This window comes from Scomber scombrus, chromosome 2 (genome assembly GCF_963691925.1).
Source record: "Scomber scombrus chromosome 2, fScoSco1.1, whole genome shotgun sequence".
Classification (NCBI taxonomy): domain Eukaryota; kingdom Metazoa; phylum Chordata; class Actinopteri; order Scombriformes; family Scombridae; genus Scomber; species Scomber scombrus.
Window position 1 is genome coordinate 22,499,707 of NC_084971.1, and position 25,871 is coordinate 22,525,577.

General features: G+C 37.9%; 2 protein-coding genes across 3 annotated transcripts; one reads left to right on the top strand and one right to left on the bottom strand.

Moving 5' to 3' along the window:
• The first annotated feature begins 3,996 nt into the window (after window positions 1-3,996).
• Window positions 3,997-10,875, top strand: snapc3 (small nuclear RNA activating complex, polypeptide 3). The gene is made up of 9 exons (XM_062431406.1): window positions 3,997-4,231; window positions 7,084-7,167; window positions 7,264-7,342; window positions 7,445-7,549; window positions 7,658-7,807; window positions 8,028-8,110; window positions 9,087-9,245; window positions 10,381-10,488; window positions 10,576-10,875. Exons 1-9 carry the CDS (start codon window positions 4,002-4,004, stop codon window positions 10,721-10,723), a joined length of 1,146 nt encoding a protein of 381 aa, XP_062287390.1. The 5' UTR covers window positions 3,997-4,001; the 3' UTR covers window positions 10,724-10,875.
• Window positions 10,876-11,726: 851 nt separating this feature from the next.
• On the bottom strand, window positions 11,727-25,466 carry psip1a (PC4 and SFRS1 interacting protein 1a). Of its 2 annotated transcripts, XM_062440041.1 has the most exons (17): window positions 25,331-25,466; window positions 24,889-24,978; window positions 23,503-23,579; window positions 22,949-23,087; window positions 21,659-21,748; window positions 21,168-21,299; window positions 19,521-19,580; window positions 19,354-19,414; window positions 19,171-19,264; window positions 18,750-18,933; window positions 18,585-18,664; window positions 16,401-16,456; window positions 16,094-16,164; window positions 14,687-14,788; window positions 14,369-14,570; window positions 13,311-13,407; window positions 11,727-12,519 (listed from the first exon to the last, which is right to left on the bottom strand). In XM_062440041.1, the coding sequence occupies exons 2-17, from the start codon at window positions 24,958-24,960 to the stop codon at window positions 12,489-12,491; spliced, it is 1,548 nt and encodes a 515-aa protein (XP_062296025.1). In that variant the 5' UTR covers window positions 24,961-24,978; window positions 25,331-25,466; the 3' UTR covers window positions 11,727-12,488. The 2 variants fall into 2 exon arrangements, with proteins under 2 accessions (XP_062296025.1, XP_062296033.1); XM_062440049.1 differs by lacking the exon at window positions 21,168-21,299.
• Window positions 25,467-25,871: the final 405 nt, after the last annotated feature.

Sequence of the window (25,871 nt, forward strand, 5' to 3'; positions counted from 1 at the left end):
TACATTGAGTATTTCATCACAGTTGGTCTAAATTGTAAGGATTATATACATAAAGTTGAAGTTAATTTATAATGATATCTCTATGGGATTCTGTTTGAAAAAAAAATCATGCCTGGTTATTATTAGCATTATATTCCAGTTACTGAAAGACATGCACACATACACATGACATAACAAATCCAATTACAAAAATAACTGCATTTTAATTTAACTTACAGCGCATCCTTGTCGGGAGGGTTTGGATCCATCTGAAGAAAAATTGGGGAAATTCATTTAGACTCAATTTCTAAAGCAACATTGGATCATTTAGCTACATGGTAGGGTCAGTGAGCTGGTTAAACCTGCTGATCCTGCACTGACAGAAACGCAACGCTTTGAACAACTTTCTTTCAATTATCTTACACTTGAATAATGAAATCATATTATAAAATGTAAATGTGGTCATTACATTAAACATCTGTACAGAAGTTGCAGTAAAACAAGCATTACCTGTTGCACAGAACTCTCTTTCGTCTCCATCTTTTCTGATAAGAAAAAAGTTGCGCTATAGGTCGCAAAAGAATAGATGCGTCTCCTTAGCCGCTGTTGAAAAAAAACCCCACCCTCTTCACTTCCCTCATATATAAGGTGAAGAGCTATGGGTGTGCTTCATTTGTCAGAGACAGCCCACAAATGTGTGTCTCCTCCTATCACTTGTGAAGATATTTTCTACTCTCAAACTGACAATCCCTGCACTTTATGAGCAACCATTAAGAGAGATATTACATCCAGCTCCGCATTATTTATATTACAATTTCATAAAATATTTTTAAAAAATCTTGCTGGTTCATTATTTTCTTTATTATATGCGTCTGAGATTTTTGGTCCAATCCAGCTATATTAGGCAGCAAATTTACCACAGAGCCAGTTCACAAGATAAATGCGTGACCGACGAGGAAGAAACAGGCCTACCCGATTGTAAAGACTGAGATAAACAAAGGGAATATTTCACAGACTACACGTTTGAAATTATAAGTATCCTTACAATGACAAATGTAAAAATCCGGCTGCTGCATGAAAGGGGCCTTCAGGAGGTTACCGGGAGGCTTATTAAGATGAAGCTGCAGAGGCAGCTGATGAGACAGGTGCGCACAGCACAACACTAATTGCACCTAGTGGACAGGTGTCAAACAAGCCCTGCAGGAGGTTATACACGAGTAAGGGGGGCAGAGAAGGACTAGATCATCTAAGGCCGGATCGCCACAGCTGCTCCATGTCCATGGTTTAACTCCACTCCAGCACAAGTAGTGCTTTACTTGAAGATTATTGCCACTTCTAATTATCCGCATGCATGTGATGTTCCTGCATAACTAATTATTCCTGGTGGTTTTGTAATTTCTCCTGCTCAACAGCACTCTACTCTTTCAAGATAGTTTTTTTCTGCCAATTTGTCTTTGAAAACAAATTCGTAGAAATAGGTGCTGAAGCGTAATAGTCCGCACAAACAAAAGGAGCAGTTCATGACTGATAACATATACAATTAATTAAATGAATGGCAGTCAGCTTCCATACTGTGAAATAGCCCAAACCATTTTGTGAGTTAGTAGGTTGTTAGTAGACTGTCCCTGGCTCATGTTTCAATACAACCCTATTACACATATTTTTTGGATATAATTTTATTGGAATCACAATAAAATTAGAATTACAAATTATTTTAGCGTATAAAAATAAGGATCACATTAGCTTTTAACTAGGCCCGTGTGCGTACATGTGTGTTTGCGTTTGTCTATGTGTGTGTGTGTGTGTGTGTGTGTGTGTGTGTGTGTGTGTGTGTGTGTGTGTATAAAGTTTGCCTGTATCTATGTCCTAACCAGATTTGTACTGTTTTAACACTATGTAAAGCACTGAGAAATACTTCTGAATGGTACTGTGCTCTACAGATAAACTCGACTTAAAGTGTGGGTCTCTTGTATAGCTATTAGCCTAATGTACACATGCCATATTTCAATGTTTTTTTATTATTGTGGTTGCTTGCTGAAGCGCAGTTTGTATAATTAGTTAAAAAATACATGAATAAAACAATTAAAAATAATACAGGAATCTCTGTTTCTGTGTATATTTTAGTTTGTCAACAAGAAAAATGGTATCATGTGAGCTGTTTATTCAGTATATACACTCACTGGCCTCTTTATTAGGTAGGCCTAAACCTGTGCAATCTAATTCAATCCAATACAACAGCTCTGCTTTAAATTCTACATTTATGAAGTTTAAATACATTTTCAGTTTTTGCTGACATTGTCAAGAAGGTGATAATTCTACTTTATATTTATTATTGAGGTGATGGTGGTGTATTATATTAAATGGTATAGGGTATAGGGTAATTTTATTGATTCCCCTAGGGGGAAATTCAAAATTGACATAACAGTATTTCCAAGTAAAAATAAAATAAAATAAAATAAGATGATAAACCATCTCAAAATACTCTTTACAATAAATATACAAAACATTAGTGTGGCCGGGAGGTACTGGGAGCTGCGTTGTACAGTCTGATGGTATGAAAGAGCCCCCCCAAGCGCTTTGAAGCACGTGGCTGGATGAGTCTGTGGCTGAATGTGCTCCTGAGCTGCCTCAGCTGATGGGCATAGAGGGGATGAGAGGGATTGTCCATGATAATGTTTCTTGTAGAGGGCCTCAGTGTTGTCTGACCAGTCTAGCTTGTTTTTCAGTTTCACACCGAGGAACTTGTAAATGCCCACTATCCCCCACCCCCTCCCCATTTATGAAAACAGGTTTTGGGGTTACTTTCTGCGCCGGAAGTCCACCACCAGCTCCTTGGTTTTCTGAATGTTGAGCTGTAGGTGGTTCCTGTCACACCATCCTACAAAGTTCTCCACTAGGTCTCTATACTCCTCCTCCTCATTGTCTGTAATGCAGCCAACAATGGAGGAGTCATCTGAGAACTTCTACAGGTGGTTAAAGTGGTGGTATATAGTGAACAAAAACGGTGACAGTACAGTTCCTTGAGATGTGCCAATGTTGCTTTAAACCACGTCTGACAAGCAGCTTTGCAGCCTGACATATTGTGGCCTGTCTGTGAGGTAGTCTGTTATCACTGCCACAATGTCCTGGTCCACCTGCATCACTGAGATGTAACTTCTTGGGCACAGGAACTGTACAGGATGTCTTCCAGATCATGGGCATCTTTTTCAGCCTCATGGAGAGGTCAAAAAGATGTGTGAACACTCATGCCAGCTGATCCGCACACATCAGTCTGTCCCCACAGGAGGTGGATGAAGAAGGGGAAGGATGGGGAGTGTGTGAGGGGAGGAGGAGGTGGGGGTGCTCTTGGTGATCTGGGTATATGCCTCCTTAACGTTGGCATATAATAAATCCAAGGTCCTATTCCCTCTGGTGTTACAGGTCACATACTGGGTGAAGTTACTCAGTGTCTTTGAGATATCAACGTGGTTGAAATCTCTGTTTATTTTGTACACTTCATTAACATACATGAGGGGGGCAAAATATTAGGAACACCAGTCAATATAATGCACCCCAGTACGCCACCACCACTTAGTATGACGTCAATATTAAGTAAAATTATCACTTATTTTCAGAATGTTATCAAAAACTGTAAATGTATAAACTTCTTGGGTATCTTGTAGGCCTACAGCTATAAATGTTAACTTGTACCATATTTATATATTTATTTTAATTATTGTGGTTGCTTGCTGAAGCGCAATTAATTAGGTAGAAAGGCTTGAATAAAACAATTTAAAAAATAACAGGAGTTTCTGTTTCTGTGCATATTGTTGTTGTCAACAAGAAAATTATATCGTCTGAGCTGTTTATTCAGAGTATGTATGTATGTATATATAGTATACAGTAAATATATGTCGATATTAATCCAAAATGTCTAATTTTGAAGTTTACTTACAATATCTCCTTAATTTGCTGCTACCTGTCATTAAAAACTACATTACCCACAATCCTCAACGCACTGCGCAGCTCTTCGGGGAACCAAGATGGCGTCTAAACAACCAGGAGATGCTAACACAAATATCCCAGATTATGAATATACTGATGTAAACACTAAACCATTTCATATCGGCTCGTTAAGAAACGAGTGGCTTGACAGACTGAAGCCGTGTGACTTCTCCTTCCAGCAGGAGGACGAGGAGACGTTTCATGCTAACTTTGCTGAAGAGATGGGACTCGATGCACAGACGATGACTGAGCTGAGATCCCTCTGCAGGTAAACACACAAACGTGTCACTGACGTTTAGCTCATAGATAACTTTTAGTAACACAGTCTGTAAAGAAAGCTATCATTTATTTGTATCTCGTGAATGTGTTAGCCCACAAAGGGGTTCAGAAGTGCAGCTACCTATAATTCTCCGACTGTGTTCATCACAGAATTGCAATGAAGTAATTTAAGTCGACCAAGGAACATGAAATGTTAAACATATAAGAAATATAACTATGATCTGTAGTCGAAGAACAATAGTGAGTATAAAGTAGTCTGGAGCAGTGGCGATTTTAGAACCTTTTTTTGGGTGCTTAAGCAACCCTAAATTTGATCTCAGCACCCCTTAAAATAAATAAATAATTGTATTTGTTTTGTTCTAAAAATGATTTTATACAACTTTAATTATTTTGCCTGTCTGTTAGAGATGGGGCTGTAGATACTGTATATGCTATGAATTGGCCACTGCTAAAATATCAGATAATGGGATTAATTACTTTATTGTTTGTTCCATATAAAAATGTGGTGCTATGTGTGACAGTTTGAAAGCAGTAAGTTTGTTGTGTAATAATAATGCATCCAAGCTGGAAGACAGTTGACTTTTGGTAATACATGATTATCACATTGCAGGAGTAACCCTTAAAGACAGAACAGGGCTTCTATCAATAAGGATGATTAGGAAGTAGTTATCTATGAGGGCTACTGTTCTGTACTCAGGGGCTACTGTTCTGTACTCAGGGGCTACTGTTCTGTACTCAGGGGCTACTATTATGTACTCAGGGGCTATTGTTCTGTACTCAGAGATACAGGATGTCTTGTGAGTCTGTAGTTTCAGAGACAGGAACTATCACACTACACTGGACGTTGCTTAAGGAGGAGGGAGTCAGATCAACGGCCCACCAGGAGACCACACCTCACATTGCATAACCATTCTGGATTGTATATAAGGCTGGGTCAGGAAGAGATAGGGGTCAGACTTCGTGAACTGACCGACACTCTGTTGCTTTGTCAGCGAAAGGAAGCTCTCGACCCAGAGCTCTGTATGCTTTATTCATTTACTGCTAAATAAAATAGCGTGTTGAAACCGATCATCTTCTCCTATTTTTTCATTAAACGAACACACGGATCTGAGCTCACACATAGTGTAAGATTTAGCAAGTAGAGATAGCTCAGATTCCAACAGGGCACACAATTATGCTACAGGTTCGAATTGTTTTATTTTAACAAGTTTGATGTACTCTATAGTTCTGTCATAGTATTTCCCTCAGGATTCATTAACCATCTCAGGGTCCTCTCTGTAGAAATCTGTGATTGTTTATTCTGAACTATTATTATTATTATTGTTATTATTATTGTACGTTATAGTAGACCACTCAACTATGTATTAATATTTCTTGTTGTAATTTACGTCATCCACTGAAATGAGTAGTTTAGCAGGGGCTTTCAACACTTGCAGGGCGTTGTATGTCACATTCTTATTAGGAGCTGAGCCCCCCTAAAGGTCTGATCCTAGAATCGCCCCTGGTCTGTAGCACATTATCAGGTACAACTTCAGCATGAATTCTAATTATCTAAGGAATCTAAGGCATTTTAGGGAAAATAGGGTCAAACATAGAGAGATGGTCTGTAGTAGACATCCAAACACGTCAGCAATTGTGTTCCTGTTAAAATATTTCATATTTATTTACAGAATGGAAAATTACATCTAAATAGATTATGAGTAATTAGCACTTTTTCCAATATGGATGTTGTAGTGCTTTATTGATGTGTATTGTATGTAGGGCCCGTCTGATACTGTTTTTTTGGAGCTGATGCTTATACAGATATTAGGGAGTAAAAAAATTCTGATATCGATGTATTGGCTGATAATCATATATATACATAAACATACATTTTTTGTAATGATCCCTCAAATGTGGTTAACACTTGTGACTAAGATATGTAATGGAGGCCTGATTACTTTACTGTAAAACATTACAACAGTGCACTGAAACAGTAAACTTAACAGAAAATACTGCAGACATAAAGTTAAAAAACAAAAATATATCAGTACATATCGGACAACATATGGGCCGATACAGATATATCTGTGACAGGCCAATATCGACCGATAATATTGGCTGACTGATATATCGGTTGGGCTCTAATTGTAAGTGTACCATTAACAGCAAATATTGGCACCTTTGCCCTGTATCATCCTTTACTAACCCTTTCTGACAGAAGAGAGGTCTTGAGGCATGTTGGGACAATAGCCTGGGAAAGTGAGGTGTCAAATATGTCTTTTAGTACCTCTAAGAGCTGGTGTGCACAGTCTTTGAAGCCTCTGCCCTGGATACCATCGGGGCCTGCAGCCTTCTGGGGGTTGACCTTCTGTAGAGTCCTCCTCACCTCTACCGTTGTCACGCTGAATGAGGGCTCATCATCGGGTGAGAGTGCAAACCTTGGGGGTTGAGTGCTGTTAGAAGCCTCAAAGTGGGCATAAAAGGAGTTCAGGGTGTCAGGTAGCGATGGGTCCCCAGGGCACTGTGCATCCTCTTTGTTGTAATCTGTGATGCATTTAATGCCTTTCCACATGCTCCGGGGGTCATTTGCGGAGAAATGGCCCTGAATTTTTTGAGCGTAGGTGGATTTGGCCCTCTTTATGCCCGCTGACAGGCTTCTTCAGGCTGCCCTGAGTGCTGATGCGTCGCCAGCCCTGTACGCTGCGTCCTGCGCTCTCAGTAGGAAACATACTTCTGCGTTTAACCAGGGTTTCTGATTGGGATGTATGGTGATGGTTATGGTAGTGGTAACATCCTCCATTTATAGTGTGAATACTATATATTTGCACACATGACTTTGTCTTCTTTTGTCTTTTCAAGTCTAGATTCACTGCGTTGTCATCCTGAGGGTCAGACGGTTGATACAGATGTCGTACCTCCAGACCCGACATTGAAAACACTGGTGTATGTTTACTCCTCAGTTGCTTCCATTAGCACCATGTATCATATTAACAGCTTGTGAACCAATTAAAATTCAATGCTCTATGATTTTGTCAACAGACAAAGGAAAAAGAAACAAGATTACAAAGCTTCACTAAAAATCAGCAAGAACAGACACGACCTCTACGCGGAAGAACTGGTGGGTGCACTGGAGTATTCTTGAAATGCTCAATAAGACCAAAAGCTAGAATAGATTTGAACAGTAATGCATCATGTATCTGTTTCTGTGTGTGATTTCCAGGAGCGATTAACTACTGGTAGGAAATCAGAAGCACCGGGTGATATGATCCCTGAAGGAGAAGTCATTCTAACCATTAACGTCTACTACCCAGCTATTATTAAGAGAGTGAGCATCCGCCTTTCTCAAGGTTTCTCAGTGTGCCAGAAACCGTCCAAATCTCAGTCTTTTACAGGCATTTTTAACTGAATGTCTCCATCTATTTGTCCTGCTCAGTTTAACTACGTCAGACCCCACATGACTTTGATGATGACGGGCTCCCACAGCTTGGCAGACCTGCGGGACGCCATTTGCTGTGTCAGCGACTTGCAAGTTTGCGGAGAGTTCAGCAACACGCCGGACATGGCTCCAGACTTCATTAGCAAAGTGAGCACATATACACCTGTGACACTCTGCAAGATCCGGACTTGACCATTTCCTCACGCTGTGTATCAAATGATGTCTGTGCATCAACTGTGACTGCACTTCTTAATCTAATTTATATTCTCACTAAGAGTGTATGTTATGTGATGCAATTCAGTCAATATTTGCAAAGAAGATTAAGTTGCAAAACGTGGAGGTAATATTTTTTTACGTTTTGTTTCAGGATCATTTCAAGTCAGCTTTCTTCTTCTTCGAAGGAGTTTTCTACAATGACATGCGCTTCCCTGAGTGTCAGGACATCAGCATGTAAGTTTTATACCCCGATTAACTGATTAACTGGTAAAGTTAACCTCCTGTCTACATGACAGATATCATTAGTTATACTTCTTTTCCATGACTATTTTTGGCTCTTAAACCTCTTTTGTCCTGGAAGATAAATCCCTCTTCTGTTGCTCTTTGAGAGGTTTCTCCTTTTTTGTGTGGCTTTTCCTTATTTCCTTTCCCTATATGCATTACACATTGAAAGCTTACTATCAGACACTATTTTGGTGGGAAAGCCAGATGTGGACAGAGAGCATCACTTTCAGGCCTCTATAATACAACAGTTTCTGTGGGTTTACAGCTAATACACAAATGTATCATGTTTTGGCCAGTAGTAGAAGTCAATGGTTTTGGGGATATGTGGACAAGAATTTATTTCAAGATTACTTATTTAAATAATAACCAACAAACATAACAATATTATTCTTGAATCCTTCACTGTTGGGCTATTGTTAACATCCGTCTTCATTGACGCCTTGTGACTCCTTTTCAGATTAAGATATCTTTCATCTGGAGTTATGCCCACATTTACGAAGATAATCATGTTCATAATTAACACAGATACAGTGTTTAGACATATCTGAGGCAGAACACTGTGCTTGACCTGCATGCATAACCACACGGGAAATAATTGTGCAATGTTGGGAATGGGAAATAATCTAACAATCTGGAAAGATTTGGAGTGTTGATAATGAAGTGTTGCCACACAACAACACAGCAAGTCTTGTCAGACATTAGTTTGATCAGTCATTAAAGTTCAAACCAAAGTCACACTCTTCCAGTTATCTATTCCCTGAAAAAAATTATGTACGGGGGTCTGATTCGCACAGATGCTCTTTTATTGAAAGTGCATTTCAGTCTTCAGTGCTTCAGCCTTTTTAAAGAGCTGAACATGAAGCTACCTGTAACTTATGGCTCATATCAGTTTAATGTGATAAGTACTTTCTGGGTGTTTCTACAGGACTACGATTGAATGGGGAAAGGACCGTAACTTTCCATCCTACGCACAAGCCAAGATGGAGGATACACAGTTGGTGGATCTGAAAGTAAAAGTGGGCTTCCCGTATCTCTACTGTCATCAGGGAGACTGCGAACATCTTGTCATCATCACAGACGTCAGGTTACTGCTGTTCATCTCAAAATCTAATGTACCTCTTACTCAAAGATGCAATAAGTATGAATGTTACTGTCTCAGAGAGATAACTAGAATATGTGATGGCAGTTTGAAAAAGTGTTTGTCACAATTACCTGATTGGTGAGAGCAGGAACTACACAAGCGCTTGACACAGAATTCAGTGCTAAGAAAGAAGTGGTCTTAAAAATAGATCTCAAATATCTCTTTTACTGCAATGACACATACCTACTGTACACCCGAGACAAACTTAGACTCTGAACTTGGATACTGTGCCACTTAAATGCACTTTTCAGTAAGTTTGCAGCAAATTATTAATTTTCATATGAATCTAGTAATTTAATGTTTGATTGTTTGACCAACAGAATATAAGAACATTTTTTAAAGGTCCATTGAAATTTTCCAGAGCCCAAGGTGACATCTTCAGATTGCTTGTTTTGTCCAGTTAGCAGTCAAAAACCTAAATTAACAATAACATAAAACAAATTAGAGAAGCTGCAACCAGCAAATTCCAGGAGATTCATTGATTTTATGTCGTCCCACGAGTGTGTCAATAGCTTTTGTGATGGTTTTCAGGTTCATGAACTTGAGTTTGGTCAGTGAAGTATAAATTTACCACATTGAATAACAATCTAGGGTCATTTCAGCTTGTTGTAACTCATTATGAATTAGGTGCTTGTTTTAACTTAGCTCATGTGCTCTTGAAAATGTGACTTCAGATCATACCCTTTTACCTTAATAACCTCGACTGCTGTACTACAATTATATATGGTGGTTTGATTACCACAATATGTGATTTTTGTCGACACTTTGCCTTTGGAATATGATGCCCTCTGTTATTGCTGCTAAGCCTTTGAAATGAAGCACCTCGTTGTCAGACAGGATTCGATCGCTTTCACGAGAAATGAGCATACGGAGACTTTATAGCTGATTTGATTTCATCGCAAAATCAGCTTTCATAAACGATGACTATGAACTGATGCATTGTTGTGCGTAAGCAGGGTAACCACACATGAAAGCAGTTCTTAATGTCGAGATTGTGTGACAAATCGGTCATCTCACCATTCCCAGCTTCTAAGTAATGGCCTGGATAACCTCCTCCCTCCCTCTCTCTACATTGCAGACTTGCCCATAAGAATGACTGCCTGGATAAGAAGCTGTATCCCCTCCTCACCCACAAGCACAGAATCATCACTCAGAAGTGCGCCGTGTGCCACGTCTTCATTGGGAGGTTTGTAAAAATGTTACATAAATGCTACGACAGCATTTCCTTTTAGAACCGAATACACATAACTGACGTCATACCTGATTTTTCCAGATGGATCACTGTCAACGACCAGTTCGCTCCAAGTGTCCCATGCCTCTTTTGTGACAAGTGTTTCCGAATGTTGCACTATGACGCTGAAGGCAACAAGCTGGGAGACTTCCTTGCCTATCCCTATGTGGACCAAGGTGCCTTCAACTAAAGCTGTTCTTTAGCGAACTGCTAAAATCACTAGTTTAATGTTGTATATCAGTTAAATGTTTTATATTTCTGAAAGAATATATATTTAGTTTTTTGCACATGGATGCTTTATTTTTATACTTTTCTGTTTGAAATAAATTACATTTACTGGAAGATTAATTTTACTGGGCTGTGAATTTTTTTCATGAGAAAGCTAATATGCAGTTTAACATGGAAACACAAATGCAAAGAATTTTGTTTCCAGTAGTTTGTGTGGTGAGAAAAGTACTGTCATTATCACTTGGCCGTGGATTTCCTCTCAAATGTATCCAGTCTGTCTTTAAACAATACTCACATGAACACTGAAAGCAGCCTCGCTTGCTGGAATCATTCCTCCTTCTTAAATGGGCTTTTAATGCAAGTGATTGAGGCAAAATCTACAATTCTCATTCTGTGTGAAACAGTACACAAAGGTTCATGTAAAGCCAATGTAAGGCTTCAGCCGTCCAAATTAGTTAGGTATGCATCTTCCTGAGTGAGAGCCTGAAATCCCTGTTTTTGTTTCCTCACTGAGCTGCATGAAATTAGGGAAATTTGTTCTAAACATGCTGTTACTAAGGAAGATACTAATTTGGATGGCTGAAGCCTATTAGCTAATAAAAAAATAATTGTAGTCCCAACTGGTTTGCCGTCATTGTTTGACTGGTATGATCATGACATGGGTACTAAATTGATTAAAAATCTTAAGTCTTACAATGAATTGGGTGAATACTACAGACACCCTGTTGATACTGAAAGGTTTTTCATGGAAAACAATCCTGTGGTGAAAACAGGATGTTAAGCTTAATGTGTTAATGGTTCCTGTGATTCTGTATTAATAGAGAATTTAAGACTCTTGTATTCAGGTGACATTGCATACAGCAGCAATCTCTGCTTTTCCTCAGACACCTTCAATTCAGAGATTACCATATGTTATTTTTGTGTGCAATCAATGTAAATATATGATTAAAGACAACATGGCGTAATATACGTACTACTTTATTATTGGATGCTTAAACAGGTCATCAGATAGGCACAAAAATACTCTTATTTACATCTCACGTTTAAAAGAGAAACAGCTTTAAAAGAGACACTAGAACATGGTTGAGAATAAAGCATTTTCTTGGCAAATGTTTGGCAAACTCCAGACCTTTCCATCTGTGCATCTAAAGTGAATATGCATCTAGAAAACATGTTTTAGAGAACGTTAATACAGCCACTATTAGACATAAGATGCTTCTAACTACAGCTAATCCTCTGTTCTTCAGATCTGAGTAAAAAGTAGATCGAACTGTTGTTTTTGTAAATGTCATTAAAAAAAGAAGATTACAACCAAAACCATCTACTCCAATTGAAAAAAAATAGGACCAAATGGTACTAACCCTTTGTGTGTATGCATGCTCATCATGATCAAAGTTCACAGTGCTGCAGATTTACACGTACTTTACTCTTTACACAAAATTCAACAGAAGTGGCAATGCATGTAACACAAAGTGCCTGAAAAGTAAAGGTTACACAAGTTAAAAAAATAAAATATCAAGTCAGTCTTAAGTTTGGGAGTGGAGCAATTTGACGTACTGAAACATCTGAGCAGCAACACTGGTGGAACAGGTCAGTAAACTGGAAACCAGTGATCATTATCAGTCATGAAAAGCAACAGGACAGGAGATCCCAGTTGTTGAGCCTAGTTAGGACAAAGGTAATTTGAGTACAGCAGCAAATCTCTTTTCTTCAGGAATGTGGGACACTCAAGTGGACTCCTCCTGAGCTTTTGGGGGACTGCAATCAAAATAAACAGTAACACATATTTAATAGCTATATTTGTGGGCTGTACAAGAATAATGATATTCAGTTTTCTTCTTGCTGTCAATAATCATTAAAAGACAAAACCCAACAATAAATTGATCCTACTAACAAGTGCCATAGCTACAGTCTACATCCTGTTCCTTTGTACCACAGATGTCGATTTCACATTTGAGAAGCTAGAATGAGAGAATTTTTTTCTTTAAAAGAATAAAAAAATAAAATAAATTAATCAATTATCTAAAGAGTTGACGATTATTTCAATAGTTGGCAACTAATCAATTAATTGACTTAATCGTTGCAGCTCTAAGATGAATTGGTGGTACAGCAACCTAACAGGGAAACTGGTATCATATATATATATATATATATATATATATATATATATATATATATATATTTTAGACAATTACTGGGATGGACTAATGATTTGTTGATTTTGGTCTTTTTGTTGTTTCGTTTAAGTATTGAATAGCATCAGACTTATCCTCCTATCCTATCCTGTATAATGCTTGTACAATGTATAGAAAAACATTGTGACATATAGGGGGCCCACATAAAAACTGCAACTCCACAACCTAGTTTCATATATTTTTTAGGGCTAAGTTTGAGTGTCACAAAGCAGGGGTGTGTTTATGAAACATGACACTGACAGTAACAGAAACTCAATCACAAATGATATTGTTTGGCATGATAACAGTGGCTTATTCCAACACAAACCCTAAACATGAACCAGTGTTGGTCTGTGTATGTGTTGGTTAAACTACCTGTGATTTTCTCCTGCCAGGGTGTCCTCAAGAAGCTTCTCACTCTCGGCCTCCTGCTGCTTCTCCTCAGGGTTAATGTCTCCATTCGACATCTTGTCTGCAGGCAATTCACAGAGACACACAGACTCAGACATAACATTGATATGCAAACTAAACCACAGCAGAGAGGAGAACTCACAGGAGCATGTGATGACACATGCCTAGCTTCAAACCATACTGAGATAAATAGGATTTTCCATCCATTTGGCATGCCTTGCTCTAGAAAGAGACCTTTCACAGAGGCAGTCATTTTGGTGGAAGTCCGTTCATCAGTTAAATGAGTCAGGAAATCAGGGATGTGACTGAAGACCTCTCATTAGTCAGTGTTCTTACTGAGAATGCCAACCACAGAGATCCTATGACGTCCTTATGAAGAGGAGCAATGAAAAACTGACTGAAAGCACAGACCTTTAATGTCTCCGTTCTTTAGCTGGTTTTGACCAATGACTCAGCTGATCATAATTGATTTAGCAATTACCGGCAGACATGCCTCATGATGTAATTTCAACTGACCAAACCATGGTTCCCTCGCAGCTACAACATTTGACATCAACAGTCCATTGCTAATATTTCTTACATTTACACATTCTCAACATACTTTAAATATTTTTATGCAACAACTGATCATTCACACTCCCAGTATCACTACTACTGCTACTAGTACTGCTAATAATAATAAAGATAAATAGTTGATATCTTAGATGTATTATTGCAATATTCAATCAATGCATGACTGCCCATTCATTGCAACAAGAGACAAACAATTATTTTGGCATGCAGCAGCACATTAATGTGTTTGTTTGGCTCCAACAGACATATACTGTATACATATTGCCGTAAATGAAATTATCAATGAACACAGTGATGAACTTTGTGGTAGATAAAATGCTTCCCTGTATGTGTTCCAGTCAGTTGTACTAGGCAACACATTTCCTATCTATAATTTAGTGCATGTTGTAACTATTCCATTTTTAAATGTATTAAAATCAGCTTTAAAAAACACTTAAATACTTAAGTACCAGAGTTGTTCTCCTTGGCTTGCTCCACTCTCTTTAGTGCTCCTTTCTTGGCTTCCTCGTGCTGTCGTTGTTCAGCTAAAGACTTGTTTAGCACTTGGCTGAGCACAGAGTCGCCCTCTCCAACCAAGAACATGCTCTTAAACTTGTTATACAACATGGTGGCCTTATCCATGATGTCCTGGCTGGCCTTGAATCTGCGAATCTAGAACACAAATCATCCATTACTTCTTAATACCTTCACAAAACATAAAATAACTCTAGTTTTTGTTTAATTATTTGATTTGAAACCAAATTCTTTATATTGTTAAGTCAGTCTACCTTTTTGAGCGTGGCAATGAGTTCACTGTGCTTCTGCAGGTGTTGGGTCGTGACCTGAAGGGCGCCGATCTCATCCAAAGCCTCCAAGCACTTCTTCACATCCTAGTGTGGGTTAGATGGTAGGGTAGCAAGAATACATTTAGATGTCAACGTAAATGAAAAAAAAATAAAAAACAGGGCTACAGAAATGCATCATAATAATTTTTTTTATTTTTTTTTAATCTAGATTTTCTGATTCCAGGATCTTTGGTCTTTTATGACAGTAAACTGAATATCTTTGGGTGGTGTACTGTTGGTCAGGACACAAGAAGACATTTGAGAACATCACCATTTTCAAACAACTACTTCAAACAATAAAAATCATTAACAGATTAATCACTAATGAAAATAATTGTTAGCTGCAGCACTTGCATAGTGTTTACATTAATTCTACATTGTGTTAATGACCCAAACTCATTGTGTGTATTGTTGAGGTCTACCAAAAGTATTAAGTCTATTTCCTTCCTCATAAATTAGCATTAGCAGAAACATGTATCACATAAACCGTGTATTATATATATGATGTGCACGGGGACCCACTTATGAAGAGGACACTAGAGGACAAAACTCCACAGGTTATCTTTAAGGTACAAAGCAAGTTTATTCTCCAGGACAAGTGAGTCCAGATTTACCAGTAAAGCGTTAACACTGGAATACTGTACACGTTTCTGCTTTTGATCATGTGAGTCTACATTAAAAGGAAAATGTTGAAATATGGATGATATTTTTCTGTTTGTTTTTGTCACTTAATGTCATAACTTTTTTTGCTGTGATTCAAAACTGAAATTCCTTTTCAAAAAGTTGTCTGTCTTTCTTTATTTCTTTCTACAGCCCAAACACTAATGTCCATGGGTCACTAACACTGAGTCACAGATAAAGTGTCTCATTCTCACACTGCTGAGGCCTCTCCACGGCCCAATTTTAGTAAATTCAAGTCATGACTAGCTTGTGTCCAAATTGTGTTGAGACAGTGTTATTGTGTTTATAATGCTAAGGTCATGCGTGAACCCCAAATAAATCCAAAGAAAGTGGATCTGTGACTGAGTGCAGAGGTTAGGACCACACATCAAGTTTGGGAGATGCAGGGTGATTGAGGTTATCATACTATCACAGTTTTAAACAAATTAAAGATAGTTAACGTAAAACACTGCAAGAAAATCATTAAGAGGAAAGTATAGTCCTAAAAGTTTGATTCGACCAGACACTGTTATTCGCTGGATTATGTTTTCAGTTTCACACATTTTATGGACAACTGAGATGAAGTCTTTGTTACTTCAGTGTATGAAAGAAAGAGAGATAGATCAACATTTACAAAGCTGTCAGTAGAGAAAGAGTGATGTGTTCATGACTTGAATTAGTAGAACTTACAGGGTTGTCAATTTTCAGTGAAATCTTGATTTCACTGTGCAGTCTCTGGAGTTTCGAGTCAGTCGACATTTCTATAGAAAAGAAAACATTCGAATGGACATACGTGTTTTCGAACTAATGACAGATTTATTTAGGTCCTGTACAATGGTTATACTTCTGTGTTTTTGTTTCCTGTTTTACCATTTAACTCAACCCTACAATGAAATCTAATCTTCACAATATCTTTCATATAAATGACTTCAAACAGAGCAAATTGGAGATTTTCACATTGCCTCAGACTGTTAACTGTCTTCAACACAGTACTCACCCTTTTTCTTGACTCCTGTCCTCTCTTCGTTTTTCTTTCCATCATCTTTGTTTGGTCTGCAAGACACCAAGTCAGAAATCCATTACTCTCTTACTGAGTTTGTTGAATTTCAATGCAGCTTATTTATAAAAATGAAAGTATATATTTTTATAACTGTACACAGCGACCAAGCATGCAAACTCAGTAAGAAGCAGTAGTATTTTAACAGTTATGCTGCTGTAGCCAACAGAGCATCAGTATGGCTCGGAACATCATCTGGTCAGATTCACCTTTGACCCTGAGATGAGTAAATTGGATCAGGTTTGATATAGAGACTGGCACGGTCTCTCTCTTGGACCAACAAAGATCCATTAACATTCCACAAAGAAACCCAAAGTGACAAGAACTACATAAAAGTAACATAAGACAGATTTTCGTGTCTCCTTCGGACGTCAGAACTTATCGGAGAGACTTCCATCCCCTTTTCTACCATCAGATTGGAGTCATACAGACCACTGTCATAAATTAAAAGACACTACACCAGCCATAAAGTATGGAGACACTGCACAGTCCTTTTCTCCCTCTGTGTGTCATGAAACAACACCACAGAGTGTGAAAGAGAAAATTAGAGTTAAAAAATTACACAAATACATCTTGGTCAATAGTATGGTTTTAAAAACAATATCAATTACCTAAAGAAAACTTCCATTATTGCATTTATTACAGTGATCACAGATAAATGGATATTTGATTAACTGTCAGTATACTTTCTTCTTTCATAAACACAAATGTTGGTATGAGAATGTTTACTTGATGTGAGAAAGTGTTACATTGATGTTATGCTTACATTATGATGATAATCAATTATCTATCATAGAATAAGTAGAATAACAAAACATTAATTCTTTTCAGGTTTTAATGAATGTCAGCTTGATGAATCAAGCTGATGACATATCAATGACAGAATAATACATTCTGTGTTCTGTGTTACTGTATTATAGAATGCATTTTATAATCAGGATTAAATAATGAATGAATGATGATGATGAAAAGTTTTGAGGTAGAAAGCTGGAAATTAGATCCACAAAGTAACTGCGATGAATCTGATTGGCTTACACACAAGCCCTCCCCAGGGAGAAAAAACAGCTGCACCCCTTGAGACCAGCTCTGCTTTGCTTCAGGTTTGCTCTGCTCATGCTATTTTCACCTCACACTCTTCCTTTTATCACGTTATTATTCTTTTTCTTTTAATCTTTAGTTATTCTTTACCTTATCTCAGCTTGCGCGCCAATTTCTATTTTTAACTAAGTTTTTGTAATCTTGTATTTTTCGTCAGCAAACGTACAGAGGAAAGGCCTTTAAAGTAAGTACCTAACTAAATTTTGCATTCAGCCTGTTTTTGACATTTTTGAGGGTTTTGACATGTGGCCTGCACTGAGATCCCTCCAGAAAGTTATTAAAGTCATCTAGTTAAATTGGACTTTTTCCTCCATTTGTCATCAACCTATGAGAGCTTTTCGGCAGTTAAACGTCTGTCAGCCCAACGACTCATCATAATTGAGAGGGACAAAGCCTGCAGGCAGACAACCACTGGACTACCACTATTAGTAGTGTGTAGTTAATAAAATCCATAAAATTCACTCAATTGTGTGTGTCTATTCTTTGAAGTGAGACAGGGTATCTATTGAACCGTAGCGCCACGGATTCAGAAATTTGACTGATTTATCAAAATGTATTGATTTATTAAACTTAACTAATTAACCAGTTAATTAAAATCTTTCCTCCTAAAGACGGAGGTGGTGCCCCTGATAAAGAGAGCTTATACATTTAAACATCCAAAATTGCAACACTGCACTGACTTTATTCCACAAGCCAACATTTTGGCAACAGCTGGCACTGTGTTGCCAGAATCTCAGCTTAAAACTTAAAGTTAGGGCTGCAAAACCATCAAAGTGCTCCTTCGCATGTTCACCTCTGCAATCATCATGACGTTTTTTGTGGTAGAGTACACCTCCTTGCAGCTTAGGAGGCACAGACGCTATGCAGTGGACTATTTATTTAATTTGATGATCAATTAATTGTCATTTCTCAAGTGAAACATTTGCTGGTTAATGCCTAGCCTTTGGATGTCGTTCAGACCAAAAAAACAATATGAAGACATCACTTTAAGCTTTTCTAACTTGCGGCCATTGTGTGAAAACTTACTCTCTTAATTCATCTGCCTTCCGTCGCCGCACCTCTTTGTCTATTTCTGAGTTTTGCTGTTTCTTTCTGCCCTTGTTTTTCTGAGATTAAAAGAAATGAAAAATATTATGAATACATGACACAGAATATTAAACATGATGTGAAATTATTTGTATAGACACCTGCCTCTTCATCATCAGAGCCAGAGGAGCTGTCATCCTTGGTCTGCTTTTTCTTCTTGGCTTCAGGCTCCTTCCCCTCTGCATCCTTTCCTTTGCCGTCCTCTTTCTTCTTTCTCTTCTCCTCCTCTCCACTCTTGGACTTGTCCTCTGCTGCCCTCTTCCTCTTTCTGTCCGACTCAACAGAGTCCCTAAATAAGAGGGAATGAAATTAAACTGTACACCACTGTGTTGTGAGAATATAATTATGATTGCTGTATTAATATCACCTTCAGTGACTTTAGTCTTTTTATTTGGATGCTTTGTAGGATGTAGGTTTAATTTAGCTGGTGAACATATCTGGGCATCTTCACATTAAACACATTAAAGCTTTTAAAAACATTTTCTGCATCTGAAACACTGATGTGTGTGTGTGTTCATGTGGTTACATTTCACTTCCTGAGCCCTGGTGGTCCTGCTGCTGGAGCAAAAGCAACTTCTCACTTTTGGGTTTCCTGCCTCTTCGTTTAGGAGCCTCTCCACCTGTTTGCACACACACACACACACAGTTTCAACTTTCTAAGATTCAATTTTTAATCTATTACATGAACATCACAGGGAATAAAGCCTACCTGAAGGACTAACAGGACTCGCAGGAGCATCTTCTTTCTCAGTTTCCTGGTCAGTATCGCCCTGAAGAAATGGAAATGAAATCACAGCTCTTAAACATGTTTCCAATCAACTACTTGCATATTTTACCGTCTTGCTGAAAGTAACCCCATTAATAGGCACTACCAACCTTTTTCTTTCTTCCTCTCTTGGGTTTAGTAACATCTGTGGACTCTTTCTGGAGTGAGGCCTAAAATGTGAACGTTTCATTAATTTTTACAGTTTACAAACATCGTATCTAACAGTCTTCCTGGTTCTCTTTAATATGTCAGCAAGAGAAAAAAAAGAAGAAAACTGGGTAAGAATTTCAACAGGTGGACAACTTAGCATTTTTAGGTCCTTCTTGGATGATAGTTAATTTATCCTCCTCCTCCTCACAAGAACAAGTTGTGTTTTTGGATGAGTAGCACCATCTAGTGTATAACTGTGGTATTACACCATGTGCAATGCTAACTGTGCCAGTGTTTTATTAACTGTTCCTATGTCGCAGAGCCAGATTACTAGAGCTGAAACAATTGATTGATTTGTTGATTATCAGAAAATTAATCAGCAATTATTTTGAGAATCGAATAATCATTTCAGTATTTTTTCCAGCAAAAAGGCCAAGATGTTACTGTCTTATGTGTACTCAATGCTTTTGTTTATTATATATGAAAATAAATGTAATCATTTTGGTTTTTGAACCATTTGGTCAAATGAAAAGACACTTTAAAATATATTAACTTTTGATTTTGATTTTCACTTTGTTGCTGACATTTTATAGATGAAACGATTAATCGATTAACAGAAAATAATTGGCTGTTCAATCAATAACAAAAACTGTTAGTCGCAGTTATACAGACTACATTCTGATTGTACACAGTAAGTGGTATATGTATTAATTTTAATAGTATACAGATTTTGCAGTTAGTATACAGGAAATCAGATACTTTATAGTTTCATATTAACAGCTGTCAATTGAGCTACTATTCCCAATTAAACTTCACAAAAAAGAAGCCATATATCTTTCTAAAGGTGGAAGAGTTATTTCTTATTTTCCAAGATCTTTCTGGAGCTGTTTCACCACCATTTGCAATTAACCTTAGATTTTTCAGCTGTGCATAGCTACTCAATTTCCATAATGCACTGCAGGACAACAGTGTACATATGATTTTTATACTGATTATTCAAACCTGCTTATATTTTGTGGGATTTGCAACACAATTGAGTTAGTGAAGATACTACAGATAGAGAGTTGAAATGCAAATAGAAAAGGAGCCCTTCTCATCCTGAACAAAATACAGCATACATACCTGTACATTAACTGTGTCACAACTTACCTTTCTCCAAAGCACACAGAAAGCCATGCAAAAACAAAATAATGTCAACTAATTGTAAACAGTAGAATTATGCAGTATATGGAAAGAGAGAGGCAGGAAATGGAAAGTTGTCGAGGTGGTCTCAAAGCAGTAAAACAGACAAAAAAACACTTTCCAATTGTCTTTGTTATAATCACACACCACATTAATGTCCCAATAAAACTTGATCATCTTAATCATCGACACAGGGACCGCTTTCTCTTGGTAAATCATCACCTCAGCGGTATTAACACAGCAAACCAAGACACTGCAATCAGTATATCAATCACCAAAAATAACTTTGTGGCCGCCAACAGAAAATCTGACTCAAACAGAAACAAACCACCAATCGAAAACCACTGAGTGTCACATGCTTTCCCACAAGGGGGGGATTAGAGGACCTACACCGCTTGTGATAACCCAGCATGCAAAGTACGTACATCCTGGTTCTGAGGACCCTGCTCAGAGATCAGAGACCCTTCCTCCATCTCCATCATCATCTCCTCCTCCTCCTCCTCCTCCTCATTCTCAGTCTCAGTCTCAGTCTCCTGCTCAGCCTCACTTCCTGGAACCTGAATGCACCCAAGACACAGCATAGGATGCAGTGTGGTGGGGATAAACAAGTCTTAAAAAGGGAGAAAAGTTAGGGAGTATCCTTCTGTTTGAGGTACTGCTCTCAGCATGCAAGTCTTTTAATATTACTTCCATCTATCATTACAAAAAAAACACACTTAACTTGTAAACTATGGCCTGCATTGATAATTCACTATGCAGCAGACAAACATTAGACAGAGATTAGAGAAAGACAGCAAAAGAAGAAAGAAGCTGACAACACAGGTACAAACCACTAGCATGTCGATGCAATGAAGCACCCAGACTGTCCACTGCACATTTACTTGTAAGTGACAGATTTGAAAAGCAGAAAACTTACTTTGGATTTAATCTCTTTGTCGTCTGCATCCTCCTCACCTTCGGGACTGGTGTCTGAATCTTTTTCAGTGAAAGATTCTGGGGCAATCGGCTTTAAACAAAAATGAACAAATAAATAAACTGATTAAACAAAACAACTTGGGAATAATACGATAATGAGGGAAATAGCATAAAGTGATGCTGGACAAGTATTGAAAAGGTTTTTCCTGGTAAATATGTTAAGAAATGTGCTCAATTATTTATTTTTAAGTGTACTGAACAGGTGCAACAATTTAAAAACTGAAAATGCTGCTGGAAAGTCTACACACCGTGAGTTATGGACAAAATAATATCAGATTTTACGTTTTAGGTCCTTCTTCAGCAAGCATGTCAGAAACCAGCAGGTTTTTTTGCACATTAAATAAGTTCTGCATAAGTGACGGTATGCAGACTTTCCTTTTACATTCAAAGGGGATATACCATGCATATTTCCCGATCTATATTTATATTCTGGGACTCTACTGGAATATCTTTACATGATTTACAGTTCAGGAAACTTGTTTATCTTATACTGCCCTTTTGCAGCCCATCAGTTCAGCCTCTGTTTGAATCAGACCGTTTTAGCTCCTTTAAGGCCCCCCCCTTCACAAGGAGCTTCCAGCAGCAGACTTGTGCTGGCTCCAGAGGCTACATTTACAAACTGCAGTGGTCCATTTTTCTTCTTTCTCTCATTCTTTTAGCAAAATTTCTCAAGTACATCAGTAAATGTTGGAGCCTGAGTCTGATCCTAATAATGAGAGCGGACATTATGAACACCCTTTGGAACAATCTTACCAAACAAAGGCTACGAACGAATGGCCGAAGGAGAGGAGGAAGATTGCAAACAAAGCATTTAGAGCAGGTTGAGGCCTGAGCTTTTGGCTTGAGGACGGCCATTTTTACATAAACCGCTACATGGTTTTACTCTGACCAAATCAGAAAAGAAATTATTTCCCACTTATTTCTTCACTGTCAACTTTTATCATCACAGCCGAATACTGTGGAGAATATTGTTCATTTTAAAAACAAATCTAGTGAAATCATTTTTGATAGTAAAATGAAACCTAAGATTTTGTTTTCATAAACTCAGCCTGGGTAGCCCACCTTAACTATAGGATGGTAAAATGAGAATAAAAGTAACCACAAGTTAACTTGCATATAAAACTATAAAACTCAGGGAGGTATAACATCTGAGGTGCAGGGAATCTAAGTCTAAGGCCAAGTTATTGAGAGTAAATACTAAAAAATGTTTTTGGCGAGGAGGAGGATGTACCTTGGGTGCAGTGAGCTCAACCTTTGGGTTGTTCTCAATCTCCCACAATCCTTCGTTGAAACCTTTCCTCTTGTTGGGTTTGGCATACTTCTCTTTGTTGGGGTGGTAAGGAAAGATATCTTTTGGGCCAAGAAATGCACTGTTGGAAGATTGTCAAGAATGTTTTGTCCATTTAATACTTTCTGACCCATTAAAATGTAGTGTGTGTTTACTCTGCAGACAGGTAACTTTATTCAGCCACATGTAAATTTAAAAGGAAAACCTCCAACTAATCAAATGAATGACAGTTCGATACTATAGTTATAGTTTAAATGTGTGTATTCAGTGCATACAATCTAAAGACTTTACTGACCACAGTACAAAAAGTATGTTCATTTTATCATTTATGGAAATAACAGAATAAGTAAGTAAACCTGGCATTACAGTTTTGTTTTTTGTATCACAGATTTAAATGATCATATAGCCATGAATATTAAATTTGTCCTACAATATTTTCACTGGTTTTGCTCGAATGGAAAGGAGAAATCAAAGACTGTTACTGGACGGTAACTAACGTTTCATGGGTGCCAAAGAAGAAGATGGGGAACTTGATGTTGGAAGGCTTCACAGCACCATCTGGGACTTCATCGATCTGTCAGAGAGATGAGACAAAGCAGGTATTTGTGTTACAGCCAAAAACAATAAAAGTTAATAACTGAAAGCTAACAGAATTAGTCAATATAGAAAATCAGTCTGCAACTTTTTGATAATTGATTGTTTAAGGACTTTTTGGCTCCAGGCTTCTGTTTTATATGATTGTAAACTGAGTATGTCCAGGTTTTGGACCGTTGGACTGTCCAAACAAGCTTCATGAGGATGTCACACTGGACACTGAGAATTTTTTTACTCTAGTTTCACAGAGTGGCCATGTTGAAGAGCAAACAGGAAACATCTCTACTTTCTCATGCTTATAATGAGTTTCTGTGGTTTATATCTATCAAGTGGATGTGGGTTATTTGCTCTCTGTGCGTGGGATGGGTATTTGTATGTACTGTTAGAGAGCACTTCATTCTTCCCGCCCCATTTATACACGAGGGCGGCAAAATATTAGGAACGCTTTTCAGTTCAATGCACACCACACCCACTCCAACCTCAGTAATAAACAAAGTAGAATTATCACCTTCCTGATAATATCAACAAAAAGTGAGAATGTATAAGCTTCATAAAAGTGGAATTTATAGCGGAGCTGTTGTATTGGATTACATAATATTGCATTGGTGTTCCTGATAAAGTGATCGGTGAGTATAAACACATTGAGTTCACTTGTAATGATATTTGCTGTATAAATATTTTTAGCTTTTCTCTGTCTTAAATTAAAACGATTAAAGGACAGGTTCACAATTTTTAAAAGTTTGTCTTGAAACAACAGTCAAGTGACCAAATGAACACTGAAAGAGATTTTCCTCGCTGTAATTATTCCTCCTGTTCATACAGGCTGTTAAAAGATCTCATTCAAATGCACTTACAATGTATGTGATGGGGGGCAAAGTGGTGCAAAAATGCTTTTGAAAGTTTATCTGGAGCATACATGAGGCTTCAGCAGTCTTATCAAGTAGATATCTGCTACATTTACATATTTGTTGGCATCGAATCCCCCCTTGCATTTCCCAGTTGAGCTGCAGTGGAAGTGAAGTAACAAAAAGAGGAATTCTGGCACTAAAAAGACTGTAACATTGATATATATTTACTTGATTGGACTCATTTGGGAGGCTGAAGCTTCATTTTAGCTTCAAAAACACTTTTTAATACATTTTTGCACAGAAGGACGACTGTGGATTTTGTGCTTCATCACTTTTAAATGCATCATGAAGGCATCTTCGTCCATTTGAGCACCTGATTCTTGTTTTAAGATGGACTTGGAAAATTGTGAACCTGTCCTTTGAGCTCCAGACTTAACTTACTCTTGCTGGCCAGTGAGGATATCCCTTCATCTTAGCAAAGATCAGATCACCAGGTTTCCAATCTCGAGCCATCCTGAACGTGTAAGTAAGCTGCAAAATAAAGACAATTTAAAAAAAACACATACACACACACATAGCTGTAACACTACTATTTGCTCGTCTAGTCACATAAACTGCACTTTCTGGAGTGCATCTGCGCAGGTGCCCCTCCCCCTAACCACCTCCTACATCCTCCAGAGTCCACAGTTCATTCAAACGTGACAGTCATATTCAATATAAAGAAAAGACTCCTGCACTGCACACAGTCGCATCATTTACTCCAGCAAAACGTAAAAAGCTAAAAGTTAACAAGTCGAGAGTTGAGCAACCCCGCATCAACAAAAACACACAAACTAACCGGCTGTTTAACACTTAAGCAGATAAAACAACCATCTTCACTGACCTCGGGTGTGTTAAGACGTCTGTATGGAGACTATATATTGGTATTTCTTCACTAATGCGTTGGTGTAGCGCTATATTTTCCAGGACAACACACAACCTCTTTTCCGTACAGTCTGAAGCACGTTTTCCGCTCCCGCGCAGGACGTCGGTGGGCTGTACCATTATTTGGTTGGACGGGGGGAGCTATGATAAATGATTTCATCCCATGTCGCACAAAATTACCAGGATAATTCCTACTTGTGATTTTATAGTGAAGCAGAAACTACAACTTCAACTTTTGACGATTAATTATTGCGCTAAATATGTTTTTATTCATAAGGGAAAGTATATGTGAAAGTAAACTCCCCGAGCATCTTGCTGCTACAAAGATCGTTTATTTAGACATATGAGTCGCAAAAAGTGGGCGTCAACTTCCACGCATGCGCTCTAGCCCTATATTTTAACAAAAATAAGCTGTCATGCACAATATCGTTACCGTAGAAGTTTATTAACAGCACACCTGAATCACCATGTCTTTACTAAAGAAATGTGATTAATGACAT

Bases quoted from the DNA above. Each gene is read 5' to 3' on its own strand.
- psip1a (XM_062440041.1), bottom strand. From the start codon at position 24,960: ATGGCTCGAGATTGGAAACCTGGTGATCTGATCTTTGCTAAGATGAAG. The intron at 23,580-24,888 runs GTAAGTTAAGTC...TCTCTCTGACAG, and splicing joins ATCCTCACTGGCCAGCAAGA to ATCGATGAAGTCCCAGATGG. The intron at 19,415-19,520 runs GTTGGTAGTGCC...CCATTTCTTCAG, and splicing joins AGAGAGGAAGAAAGAAAAAG to GGCGATACTGACCAGGAAAC.
- snapc3 (XM_062431406.1), top strand. From the start codon at position 4,002: ATGGCGTCTAAACAACCAGGAGATGCTAACACAAATATCCCAGATTAT. The intron at 7,550-7,657 runs GTGAGCATCCGC...TGTCCTGCTCAG, and splicing joins ACCCAGCTATTATTAAGAGA to TTTAACTACGTCAGACCCCA. The intron at 8,111-9,086 runs GTAAGTTTTATA...GTGTTTCTACAG, and splicing joins GAGTGTCAGGACATCAGCAT to GACTACGATTGAATGGGGAA.